The following is a 13,569-nucleotide window of genomic DNA, read 5'->3' as shown; positions in this document are numbered from 1 at the left end:
GTATAGCCATGTCCTCTAGGAGGCGTTGACACAAGATAAAGCTGTTAGCTCCTCCCCTGGCAGCTATACCCCCTCCAGCCTGGAGGGAGAGCTTCAGTTTGTGCACAAGCAGTAGGAGAAGCAAGCAAACCAAAGAAAAAACATGGAACACCAACCATGCCAAAGGACCCAACAGGGTTCAAACCAGCAACTGCCACAACTGTGGTCGAACAACAATACTGGGTGGGTGCTGTGTCCCCCAATGAAGAGCGAGAAAGAGATTTTACTGGTAAGTTATACAAAAATCTCCTTTTCTCGCCTATATTCATTGGGGACATAGGAACTGTGGGACGTTCAAAAGCAGTCCACAGGGAGGGAAATACCACAGACCCAGGTAAGCAATCGTCACTGCAGGCATCTAAGAAACTGCCGCCTGCAAGACCATGCGGCCTAAGGCAGCATCCGCCAATGCAAAGTATGCACCTGGTAAAAGTTTGTGACTGTGTGTAAGGAGGGCCAAGTAGCAGCCTTACACGACTGTGCAGCCGAAGCGCGATTCCTCAGAGCCCAAGATGCGCCCACCGCTCTGGAGGAGTGAGCCGTGACACCTAAGGGCGGAAACCTGCCTCAGGCGCAGTATGCTTCAGCAATTGTAGACCAAATTTAGCGTGCGATTGCCACCTTGGAAGCCGCCAATCCCTTTCGAGTACCCTCCAGAATGACAAAATGGGGATCCGTACGGCGGAAGGGAACGGAGGCTGCTAAATAGATCTTCAAAGCTCTGACAACGTCCAAATGGTGTAACTCCTTTTCCTTAGGGTGTGAAGGAGATGGGCACAGTGAGGGAAGGACAATTTCCTCGTTAATATGGAAGTCAGAGACCACCTTCGGAAGAAAAGAAGGGACAGGCCGGCGAACCACCTTGTCACTATGAATAACCAGGAAGGGTTCTCTGCAAGAGAGCGCCGCCAACTCAGACACCCGTCTGATGGAAGCGATAGCGACCAGAAAAACTACTTTCCAGGACAGGAGTCGGAGAGAAATCTCCTGCAAGGGCTCCAGGGGGGGAAACCTGGAGCGCTGAGAGGACTAAATTCAGATCCCAATGCGGTAAAGGAGGAAGGTACAGAGGAACCATATGTGCCACTCCCTGAAAAAAAGTCCTTACCGCCCCAAGGGGGACAGAGGGAGCTGGAAAAGAATAGAAGCGCCGGCACCTTCAAGAACTAAGGGCCAGACCAAGGTCCAACCCAGATTGAAAAAGGACAGAACCGTGGGGAGAGATTATGGTGGAATATTTCAAATTTTACAGAACCCAGGAAGGACCTCCAGGTCTTGTAATAAATCCTGGACGACGCAGGCTTCCTGTCCTAAATCATAGTGCGGATGACATCCGCCAAAAACCCTCTGCGCGTTAGAATGGCGGTTTCAATGGCCACGCCGTCAAACGAAGAGACCTTAAATGCTGATGGAAGACCGGTCCCTGAGAAAGAATGTCGTCTCTGAGTGGCAGTGACCGAGGGACGTCTCCTAGAAGAAAAACGAGGTCAGCTTAACATACATGACAGGGCCAATCCGGATCGAATAGGATTGTCGGAATGCCCTCCATCCTGATCTTCCGTAGAACTCTGGGTAGGAGGGGGAAGGGGAAAACACGCAAGGAGGGAGAACTCCTGTTAAGGAGACATCAGGGCGTCCACGCCGCATGCTTTCGGATCTCTTGCTCGGGAGAGAAAGGTGGGAATCTGTAGTGTAGATACCGTTAGCACACCCAGGACCAATGGAAGGATTCCCTGGAGAAGGAGGGATGTGGTGGGCGTCACAGCCCACCAGTCGGGACCAGAGAGCCACAAAACGAATACCCCGTGCAAAAGCAGATGATAGAAAGGTAGTAACGTAGGAGCTACCAAGGCTTGCGGGGTGGCTATGAACCAGGAGCCAGAGGAAGAAAAGACAGGAGAGGATTAGGCTAGGACTGAAGCCCATTCTACATCTGAGATCGGCGCTATACAAAAGTAGCCAAGGATTAAGTGGCTGCGCAAAAAAACTCTGCCTGAGGAGGAAGCCAGGCAAGGGGAGTCACACTGTATTGCTAGCCCCATACCGCAGAAGAGGAGGGGGCCACCCGCAGAGGCCACCGAATTCAGTGCTAGAAGAGTCCAGCACCTGACGAATGAGCTGTGCAGTAAAAACCTAAGTATGTAGTTGTAACGCAATACCACTCCCACAGTAGTAGCCAGCGCTTGCCCCATCAGCGCAAAGTGAGGGGGAGGCCTGAGACTATCCGTGGAAGCCACGTACTATACTGCTCCAGTGAAGTAGAGCTACCGTAAAAACTCTAACTGGAAGGGCGCTGAACAGGAGCAACTGCCAAAGCTAGCGCCAGTGTAGGACCCCTACCTGAGGGGATATCCCACTGCAGCGACTACGAACTTGAGCATTAGCGAAAAAGCGGCATATGTGTGGGGGGGGACACGCTGTAGTAGCTAAACCAGAGTGCCAGCATAACCACTTCCTCAGAGAAGGAGGAGTGGTGGGTAGAGAATACAGAGTCAGTGAACGCTCGACTCGCTGGAATGTACTCACCATATATGTGCAATGGTGTATGCACTCCGCATTGATGCGGACAATATCATGACAGACTCGAACGGTGGAGGCCCATGGAGATGGGGGGGGGGGTTTAGAACACAAGTGATGCTAGGCAACACCCTGAGAAGACCGAGGATGTTATAAGCATGTCCAAAACCAGCTCCAAAAGAAAAGGAATAGCCACCGTATCCACTGGTGGCACCCATATACCACTAGAGTAAGTGTATTGGGAACCCGCGGGTATCGACTGCTGCCACGTCCCCTTGTGAAATAAGCGAAGGCACGTAGAGCCGTGGCGTAGTTGAATTGCAGCATCCCAAGGTGTTTAGGTATTCCCCGCTAGTGGATCACTTGTGGAAGGGGGTAATGTAGCTGGAAGCACGGTGAAGTGCAACACTCCACCTATGGAGAGGGATAGCGCGACAGTCAGGACCATGTGCAATTACCCTACCTATGGAAGGTGGAATGCATACAGTAAGTACTTAAGCCAGTGGTAGGGAAAGACTCCCCTATAAAGGGGGGTTAATGCCCACGGTGGGAACTAGTGCACATGGCGAGTCCTGTACCCTGTGGGAGTGCAATTATTGCACCTAAGTATGGGGGTAATGCATACAGCACACATTGTAACCAGTGATAATGTCATCCCGCCACCAATGGAAGGGGCTATTGCGTACTGCAGGTACTGAACCCAGTGGAGATGCAATTACGCCACCTACGGAAGGAGGAATGTATACGCCCGGCACTGAAAACAGTGTTATTGTACTTAGTCCACCTATGGCAGGGGACAATGTATAAGGCAAGTACTGTATTGCAATTATTCCGCCTATGGAAGGGGGCAATGCATACGATAAGTACTGCTGGCCACCGTGGACGTAATCTTGGGAGATTGCTTCGGATTTACGTCAGGGTCTGAATCAGTGATTCCCCCCCCCCCCCTCCCCTCGGACTGACCCTCTCCAGGGAGGGTGTGTCCGAGTGTGACCCAGGGAGGCAGGGTAGGGGTGCGGAGATTTCAAAGAGAAAAGATGTCCTGCTGTGGTCCGCTTGCGCGTAGGTCTACCCCTCAGAATCACGCCCCTGGCAGTCGCGAACTGCGCAGGTGGGGACTTATCAACCAAACTACCCAGGGGGTGGAATGGGAACTTCTAGAGGTCCCTCCACTGGATTGCGCAGGTGGAGAATTATCAACCAAACGACCCAGGAGAGTGTATTGGGAATGTCAGAGGTCCTCCTTGATCGCGCAGGTGGAGGATTGTCAGCCAAAGGGCCCCGGAGGGCGTATTGGGAATGCTTCAGGGGTCCTTCACTGTATTGCGCAGGTGCATGCAGAATTATCTATTAAGCGACCGTGTAGGCAGATTGGGACAATGAGAGGTCCTCCTGTGACCGAGACAGGGCACGGACCCAGTCTGGTACCGCACGGTTATGATGTGTGCTGAGGGGGGCCCGTATTAAATGCGCCTTTTTTTTTTCCTTTTTTTTTTTATACAACTGAGATAACGTATGAAGGGTTAATTTGAATATCAGCAACTGCACTGCCTTCTAACCCGGCGCCGGCCTAAAAGAAGCGGCTTGCCAGGAAGGGTTAAGTGCCTAGAAGACCAGGGGCGGTGCTCAGCTGGCTTCTGGGAGGGGAACAGCTAGGCGGGAAGAATTTGCGCCAGCTCGCCGCTGCCCCCTCACCCAGGGGATGAAGTTGCGGCCTAGTATGCCGCAAAGCGGGGCCTAAGCTTCATACACGGCTAACCGGGAACACTGCCGGACGAAAAAAAAAGAGACCTGGTAGCGGAGCGCGAATTGCCCCCACCGGCTGGAGGTGCCCGTCCCCGGAGGAAAACACACACACTGCCACCTGCCGCTGGAGCCCGGAGTCGGGCAGAGGTAGCCACCCCCGCAGCTGGAGTCCAATGTTCTAAAAATGCACCGCGGCGCACGAGGCGTGCGCGATATCGTTGGTGGTGAAAGGGGCGGAATATGGTGGTGAATAGCGGGGAGCAGGAGTCACCTATGCTCCTCTCTTTTTCGCTGAGAGAACAGAGATTCCTCAGAGGCCATGGTGCTCCTCTCTTTTCATTAAACCCCTATGAGCCGGAATAGCCGTCGACCTAGAGGGGGCGTCCGCGATATCGTTGGTGGCGGAATTAACCCTTTCTGCCTTAGGGGTCTTGTTTCTAGGATAAATAAAGTTCCCTGGCAGCCGTGCCTGTTAACCCTTGATATGCCAAAGAGGGAGGGAGGGGGAAGAGGGTTCAATACTTACCTAGTCCCGTGTACTCACCTCATCTACATCCTCTTCTCTTCACCCTCCATAAATGGACCCACAAGGTCACCTTTTTCCAGCAGGGTCACCTCCTCAGCAGCTGGCACCAGAGTGGCAGGAGTCTGGTATGGCGGGAGGGTCTTTCTTTGGCAGACCTCAGTGACCCTTCTGCTGGCAGGATGCAGGGGAGCGAGGCTGCCCTGGTCCACCTTGTCTTCTTGTGGGGGAGGAGGCAGCGTGACGGACCAACGCTGGCGTGCTCCCCCGGGAGAACAGGGAGGCTAGGCGACCACTGTTTCCCATCTGAAAAGAAGGAAAGTAAAAAACTAAAATAAAAAAAATCTTCAGGAACTACCCTGAAGAGCAGTGAGGTCATGCCTCCTATTGACACTAGAAAAAACTGAAGCTCTCTCTCCAAGCTGGAGGGGGTATAGCTGCCAGGGGAGGAGCTAACAGCTTTTACTAGTGTCAACGCCTCCTAGAGGACATAGCTATACCCACGGTTCCAATGAATATGGGCGAGAAATTTGGGGCATTTTCAGAACAATTTGTCGGATCTCATTTTAGACATATTTATGAAGTAAGTAAGCCAAAAAGAATAATTCACTGCACCTTGTCCATTAAAGGGACCATCAATATCTAATTGGCATGGGTACGACACCGAGCACACCCACTGATCAGCTGTCTTGAAGTAGCTCCAGCACTGGAAATACACGGCTCCGTCCATTGTGCAGTGAATAAAGCTCATTACTGCACCACTGCTCCCATGCACTCCAATGGCAGCAGCACTACAGTACCAGCTTCATCCACCACATAGTGGGGACAGCAGTGTAATTCTAGTGCTGACTCCCAGTGCCAGAACTACTGCAGAGCAGCTGACTGGCAGGGGTTCAGGGGAGTATCCCTGCAAGGTATTTGGGTAAGTGAAAGATGTTAATAGGGTCTTACAAAATATCTGAACATACCATTTAGCACAATGACATTAACAAAGTTATAAGACAATGCACTTATCAAGATTGGCACAGTTGCTTACAAAATCATAAAAGATGCAAGATTTTACCTTGATTTCTAAGGCATATGGTTGTGAATTCTGGCCTATTTTCTCCAGAAAGGTGACCAGGAATTTTAATGCTTCTTCTCGACAGTCTCGATACTATAGCCAAACAGAAATCACACTGGAAAACCAAGTAATTGTGGATACATGAAACTATAAGGGCTCTTTTACACGAGCGGATGCCGTGCGTGGTATCCACTGCGCGAAAGAGAGCCAAGCCCCGTTCCAGACAGCAGAGACGCGGAGCATTAACATGATTGATAATGCTCTTTGCCTCTCTGTGACCTTTTTACTACAAAATCACGGTGACTTTATCTCACGGTAATTTTGTAGTAAACAGATCACAGAGGCACAGAGCATTATCAATCATGTTAATGCTCCGCGTCTCTGCTGTCTGGAACGGGGCTTGGCTCTCTTTCACGCATGGCATCCGCTCGTGTGAAAGAGCCCTAAGACAGCAATCATGTACTAAAATATAGCACTGATCACCCACCCATATTATTTCTCTAATCAGAGGGTTTTTTTTTCCCCCAACAAATTCATACACAATCTGCATAAATGTGAAAAATAATTTGCGGCATGCTCTATGAAATGCCTTATTATGTAGATCGTCTCCATTAGAAGAACCAGCCAGAAGAGAGTGCTTCACTGAAGTGTCATATGGATACATAGAGTGCCTACAAACCTGCAAGCACTCTGGTGCCGTGTGCCTGAGAACCTAAATATGTATGCGTTACTTACAGCATGGCCAGTAGTTATAAATGCCTGCACAGAACTCTTAGGGCTCATGCACATGAACGTATTTTCTTTCCGTGTCCGTTAAGTTTTTTTTGCAGACCATATGCGGAACCATTCATTTCAATGGGTCCGCAAAAAAAAAAAAAAACAGAAGTTACTCCGTGTGCATTCCGTTTCCTTATGTCCGTTCCGCAAAAGAATAGAACATGTCCTATTATTGTCCGCATTACGGACAAGGATAGGACTGTTCTATTAGGGACCAACTGGTCCGTTCCACAAAATCCGTAATGCACACCGACGTCATCCGTATTCTTTGCTGATCCGTTTTTTTGCGGACCGCAAAATACATACTGTCGTGTGCATGAGCCCTTAGGCACCTTTCACACCATATTTTTTATATTCCATTAAAGTGGTTACCTGGCCTAGGAGCCAACAACCCCTACGGTCCTAACAAAAAGAAAAAAAAAACACGTCCGCAGTCCCGCCATATCCGTGAAACTGACCTGTTCCTGCGAGACTAGGAAGTGGCTTGGTCCCTTGACCGCTGCATTCAATCACTGCCTCAGCCTTCACATATGCTTGAACGGTAGAGCACAGCTGTGGCTGCAGGACCAAGCCACACTCTGGTCATGTGGAGACTGGAAGCAGCCAGGAATGGGTATGCAGCACGGTTACGGTGATACCCCAGACAGGCGAATGTGGTGTTTTTGTGGGGCACATGTTAGGACAATGGAGGTTGTCCAAGGCCAGACAACCCCTTCAAACATATTAGGAAGTAATAGGCAGATCCATTAAATAATAGCATCCGTTTTTTGGTTTATTCTATTGATTAAAAAAAAAAAAAAAAGCCTCCCACGGACACACACCTTGTCCAAAAATTCAACCAACCAGGTCACACAATCCAAACTTTACCTTTTTTCTATATTGGCCCTGCTTCCAGATAAAAACAGATCAGTCATAAAAATGGACATCAATTTGCATACATTTTGGGAACAAACCCAGTTTCACCTAAAAATTGATTTCCCATTGGAAATAAAAAAAAAAACACGGCATGAAAGAGGCCTTAAAGGGGTTGTGCAGCAATATATATTGATGATCTGATTGGCGGGAGTCCGACATTCTCACCCTTGCCGATCAGCTGTTTGAAGAAGAGATGTCAGTCCATGCGAGTACTCACTGCTTCCTGTCGTCTCACAAGTGCAGCGTTATTAAGAGTACTTGCTTCATTCATGTGAATACAGCAGGTACTTGTAATTACACTGCGCTGCGTCGTGTAGTGAAGAGGAAACAGCGCCCGCATGGAGCACCAGCTGATCGGCGTGTGCCAGGTGTCAGACCCCTGCAGATCTGATATTGATGACCTCATTACATTAAATAGAATGGCTGCGTGGTACTTTACTGCAGCGCGGCCATACCCTCAGCGAAAAGTCAGAGCGGACCGTGGAAAACCAACTTACTTCTTCCATGATCAGGGATTTGTGGATGAACTCCAGCAGACCATAATCCTTAGAAAAGACCAAGGATGTGTTCAAAGCTTTGAAGAGAAAAAAACATTTCCAAGTGAATACAATTAAAGATGGATTTTCTTCAGTCCATCTCATTACCGGTAGGCGAGACGTTATTACTAGATGACGTTGTTGTGGAATACACACCTAAGTAGTCAGAGGACGGCCACACGGGGTGGATTTTGCTGTGGATAAAGGTGTTATCCCACTAAATGTATTTATCATCTATAGGTCGCATGCACACGACCGTTGTGTGTTTTGCAGTCTGCAAATTGCGGATCCACAAAACATGAATGGTGTCCGTGTGCATTCCGCAATTTGCGGAACGGCACAGACAGCCATTGATATAACTGCCTAGACTTGCCCGCAAAACTGACAAGAATAGGACAGGTTATATTTTTTTTGCAGACCACGGAACGGAGCCACGGATGTGGACAGCACAAGGAGTGCTGTTCGCATCTTTTGCGGCCCCATTGAAGTGAATGGGTCCGCACCCGAGCTCGGATGCGGACCAAAACAACGGTCGTGTGCATGAGGCCATACACAGAATGAATTGTGGGGTCCCAGAGTTTTCTATATGGTGCTTCTGAGTGAGAAAGTCCGGCAGTTTCACACAAGCTTATTCAGAGCAGGAAACGAGCTGTATTCTCCGGACTGAACTCACAGCATCACGATGAATGATTCATGATCCCTTCTCACAGCAGGTCCACTCAACTGTAGTCTGGGAAATACCACTGCCGCATGGAGCTCGTTTCCCAGACTGAGACTGAATCCGTTTTCTCCTGTGCATTGTACAGGATATAATATATCACCGATAGCTCAGGGACAACATGCACACGACCGTACGTTTGGACAGCATCCGATGCGTATTTTTTGCGGATCGGATGCAGACCCATTTTAATGGGGCTGCAAAAGATGCGGATAGTGAACTGTGTGCTGTCCGCATCCGCTTGTCTGTTCTGTGGCCCCGCAACAAAAGATATGATGATGTCCTATATTAGTATGAAAAAGAAAATGGCAGCATGCACTCGCCGGGATCTGTGCTTTGCGGTTCCACAATTTGCGGACTGCGAAACACTAATGGCCATGTGCATGAGCCCTCAGAGACCGCGCCTGCAGGGAGAGGGAGAAAACTGCTAAAGATCTGCCACATACAGTTTCCGGCCCGATCACATGATAGTAAATGGGGGTCCGGTGGTGGATAGCAGTATCCGGCTCTGCCTGCGTTACCCTACTAGCAGTAGTCACAGGCAGCACTTGAATAAGCAGCTTAGGGTACTTTCACACTAGCGTAATTCTTTTCCGGCGCTGAGTTCCGTCCTAGGGGCTCAGTACCGAAAAAGAACTGATCAGTTTTATCCTAATGGATTCTGAATGGAGAGTAATCCGTACAGGATGCATCAGGATGTCTTCAATTAAGTCCATTTTACGGTATTTGGAGAAAATACCGCAGCATGCTGCTGTATTTTCTCCGGCCAAAATTCCAGAACACATTGAAATGTATAAATGCCGGATTCGGTACCAAGTGTTCATGAAATTGCCGCATTGACTGATACGGTTATCCAATCTGCGCATGCACAATGTGAAAAAAATAAATACCAGATGCGTTTTTCCGGATGGCACCGGAGAGACAAATCCGGTATTTCAATGCATTTGTCAGACGGATCCGGAAACAAATGATATCCGTTTGCAACGGAACTGCCTGCCGGATTCTTCTAACGCTAGTGTGAAAGTACCCTAAGGCTACATCAGTCAGAGGATCTCAATACCGTAAAAAAAAAAAAACGTTTCCGTTTAGTCCTCATGCATTCTGAATGGAAAGAGATCCGTACAGGATGCATCAGGATGTCTTCCGTTCCGGGAGCATTCCGTTTTGTGACCGGTCATAAAAACGTATCCGGCACTGAAAACATTGTAGGTCAATGGTGACGGATCCGTTTTTTTTAGGTCACCCATTGACTTTAAATGTTTTTAGTGATGGATCAGTTTTAATTTCACACAACCGCATCCTAAGGCCTCATGCACACAGCCGTTGTTTGGGTCCGCACCCAAGCTGCCGTTTTTGCAGCTCGGATGCAGATCCATTCACTTCAATGGGGCCGCTCACTGCAGTTATGAGATTACAGGGACAGGTGAGAGGACACAGCAAGGAGAAAGAGGGGCTTCATTAGAAGACAGGTGGACAAGGGGCAAAGGCCCGCCCTCAGTGCTCCAAACGTCTAATGTGCATACAAGGGCTTTTTTTTTCCCTCAACCCCTTTAATTATGGGATAAGGCGGTATAGAGGAATCCTACAGTAAGTACACATTACAGGCAGAGTGACCAGACAGTGAACTTCCTCAGGAGATCTCAAGCTGCTGTGCAACTGCTGGGAGTTGTAGTCTGACCGCAGCCTGCACACATGTAGTATATAGGAGCTCCCGTCAGCCCGGTCTGCGCACACACCCAGCACACTGCTCCCTGGCGCCGAGATCACACACTCCTCTCCCAGGCTGCGTAAGAGGCCGAGAGCAGCCGCACAAGTGCCGGGATCCCCGGAGCCGAGCAGGCGCTTGAGTTCGTGAAGACTGGCCAAGATGCCGCCGGCCGTTTCTGCGGGTCCTCCATCTCCTCCATCAGAACGGGATGTACCGGCGCCGAACGAAGACATGTCCGGGCCAGTAGTGACAGGAGAGGCGGGAAACCTGCACGGGGACGAGGCGGCGCTGGCAATACTTCAAACACGGGACGCTAGAGGGCGCACGTTGTGTACGTCAGACGATGAGGAACTAGAAGAAGCGCTTCCTGTACACAGGGGCAGCCGTCAGCCCGACCGAGAAACGGCGTCATCCACCGCGATAAGTCAGGAAATCGTATAAATAATAGATGTATTGGCTTCTTATTTTTTTGGGGGGTGTTTGCTGTAAGGGTAGGTGCACATGGAGATAGAGGAGGTTTAAATCCTCCTCGAAGCAAAGTTGGCAACCAAAGTTTTTATTATTATAGGTGGAGAATTTATCCAAAAATCACGGACAGCCAATATTTTTTACAGACAAATTGGAAAACGACAAGTCTATAGGTCAGATACTAATACTGAGCACATTATGAATACTGTGAGCTCTAAAATGCTGAGAATTAGGCCCCTTTCACACGAGCGAGTATTCTGCGCGGGTGCAATCCGTGAATGCGCACTGAATCCGGACCCATTAATTTCAACGGGTCTGTGTACATGAGCGTTGTTTTTCACACATCACTTGTGCGTTTCGTAAAAATTGCAGCATGTTCTGTATTCTGGGTTTTTCCACGCAACGCTAGAAGTGAACAGGGCTGTGTGAAAATCGCATCTGCAAGCAAGTGCGGATGCGATGCGTTTTTCACGGATGGTTGCTAAGAGATGTTTGTATACATTCAGTTTTTTATTACGCACGTGAAAATTGCATTAAATCACATTAGAGCCACATGATAAAAACTGAACGCGATCGCATACATAACTGAATAAACTTGCTTGTGAAATCGCGCATTTTTCACTGAACACATCTGGACCTAATCCGCTCATGCTCGTCTGCAAGGGGCCTTAGGCCTCTTGCATATGAACGTGCCATGTTTTGCAATCCGTAAATTATGGATCCACAAAACACGGATGCCGCCCGTGTGCCTTCCGCAATTTGCAGAACGGAACAGACGGCCCATTATAGAAATGCCTATTCTTGTCCGCAAAACGGACAAGAATAGGACATGTTCTATAATTTTTGCGGAATGCTGTCCATATCTTTTGCGGCCCTATTGAAGTAAATAGGTCCACACCCAAGCCGCATAAAAAGGGTCTGGTGCGGAACCAAACCATCGTCATGTGCAAGAGGCCTTACAAAGTGACCTGCTCAAGTACCACCAGCCTCCCAAAAAATCGGACACATGACATTTTTTTCATGGACACTGCAAAACAGTCACCTATTTTTACGGACAGTATAGGAATTTCTGGACGGTTGGCAACCCTGCCTTCAAGCTCCATGTGAACCTACCCTTAAATGGACACTGTCGGGCCTTCTGAGCATAATTAGATCTTTATATGCCCTCCTAGGTCTTGTAATAAGTATTATCCCTGTGCACATTATAAAACGTGAAAAATAATCTTTATAATCACCTGTCAATCAACTGTCCTTTATGCCCAAGGGTCGTTATTTGTGCCCAGCTGTGCCCCAACTGCCGGATCCTTATACACGCCCATCTCATTAGAATTTACTTCGCTGGGCGGTATTTTCCTGTCCCCGACATTCCGAGATCCCGCGCATGCCCAATACGAAGTTACGGTCATCAGCCTCAATAGGGGACGCAGGCGCGATGTGATCCCGGCGAGTGATGGTGCCGGGCGCATGCGCAGGATCTCGGAATCTAGCTATTAGATTGATAGGGGTCCTACTGCTAGGACACCCACCGTTCATGAGAACGGGGGCCCCTTACCCCTGCAGCTGAATTCTAATGAGATGGGCGTGTCTAGAGATCCGGCAGTTGGGGCGCGGCTGGGCACAAATGCGGCACAAAGAACGCCCCTTGGGCATAAAGGACAGGTGATTATAAGGATTATTTTTCACGTTTTACAATGCGATCAGGGATAATACTTATATGAATTAGAAACTTATTACAAGACCTAGGAGGGCATATAAAGATCTAATTATGCTCAGAAGGCCTGACAGTGTCCCTTTAAAGCAGGGGTGCACAACCTGCGGCCCGAGGGCCACATGCGGCCCTTGATACCATTCTGTGCGGCCCCCAACCATCTGGTAACAGACATGTATGCCTATGTCTTGTGGCTGCTCACATATATTTTTCATGTATTTCTCCCATTAGATGGGAGTCCTGGAAGTGTAACTAGACATTAATGGTATATAATGTGTGTTCAATATGCCATAAGTACAATATTTCAGTTGTTAATATACCTTTAAATTTTAATTTCGGCCCTCGTCATTGGTTCAGTCTGGCAATGTGGCCCCCAACCAGGAAACGTTGTGCACCCCTGCTTTAAAGCATACCTCCCAACAGTCCCGGATTTCATTGGCTGTCCCGTTACGGGGGAGGTATGTCCCGCTTTCTGGCAGCTGTCCCTGCTTCCATAGGAAGCAGAGACAGCTGCCTATAATGATGAAGCAAGAGCCGTCGTCGGCTCTTTGCTTCATCATTCCTCTCCCTGTCTGCGCTCTGTGCTGCAGGTCTGGGAAGGGGGCGAAGCCGAACGGGAGCTCCCTGTGTCCTGCTATTGGATTTGCTGCTGCTAGGGAATGAGGTGAGTATGTGGAGTTTGTTGATTATTATTTTTTTAACTGTGTGAAAGGGGCACAGCTCGGTATACACTGCGTGCAGAATTATTAGGCAAATGAGTATTTTGACCACATCATCCTCTTTATGCATGTTGTCCTACTCCAAGCTGTAGAGGCTCGAAAGCCTACTACCAATTAAGTAAATATATATTG

At 48.9% G+C, this 13,569-nt stretch overlaps 1 protein-coding gene across 1 annotated transcript in view; it reads right to left on the bottom strand.

The window, feature by feature from the left end:
* Window positions 1-10,866, bottom strand: part of PRKDC (protein kinase, DNA-activated, catalytic subunit) — a 448,398-nt gene extending 437,532 nt beyond the window's left edge. The window contains 3 exon segments of the mRNA XM_040433446.1: window positions 5,889-5,981; window positions 8,078-8,154; window positions 10,571-10,866. Of these exon segments, the coding sequence (XP_040289380.1) occupies window positions 5,889-5,981; window positions 8,078-8,154; window positions 10,571-10,775 (375 nt within the window). The 5' untranslated portion in view covers window positions 10,776-10,866.
* Window positions 10,867-13,569: the final 2,703 nt, after the last annotated feature.

This window comes from Bufo bufo, chromosome 5 (genome assembly GCF_905171765.1).
Source record: "Bufo bufo chromosome 5, aBufBuf1.1, whole genome shotgun sequence".
Classification (NCBI taxonomy): Eukaryota; Metazoa; Chordata; class Amphibia; order Anura; family Bufonidae; genus Bufo; species Bufo bufo.
The sequence above is the reverse complement of the archived record's forward strand: the minus strand, read 5'-3'. Positions and strand labels throughout refer to the sequence as shown.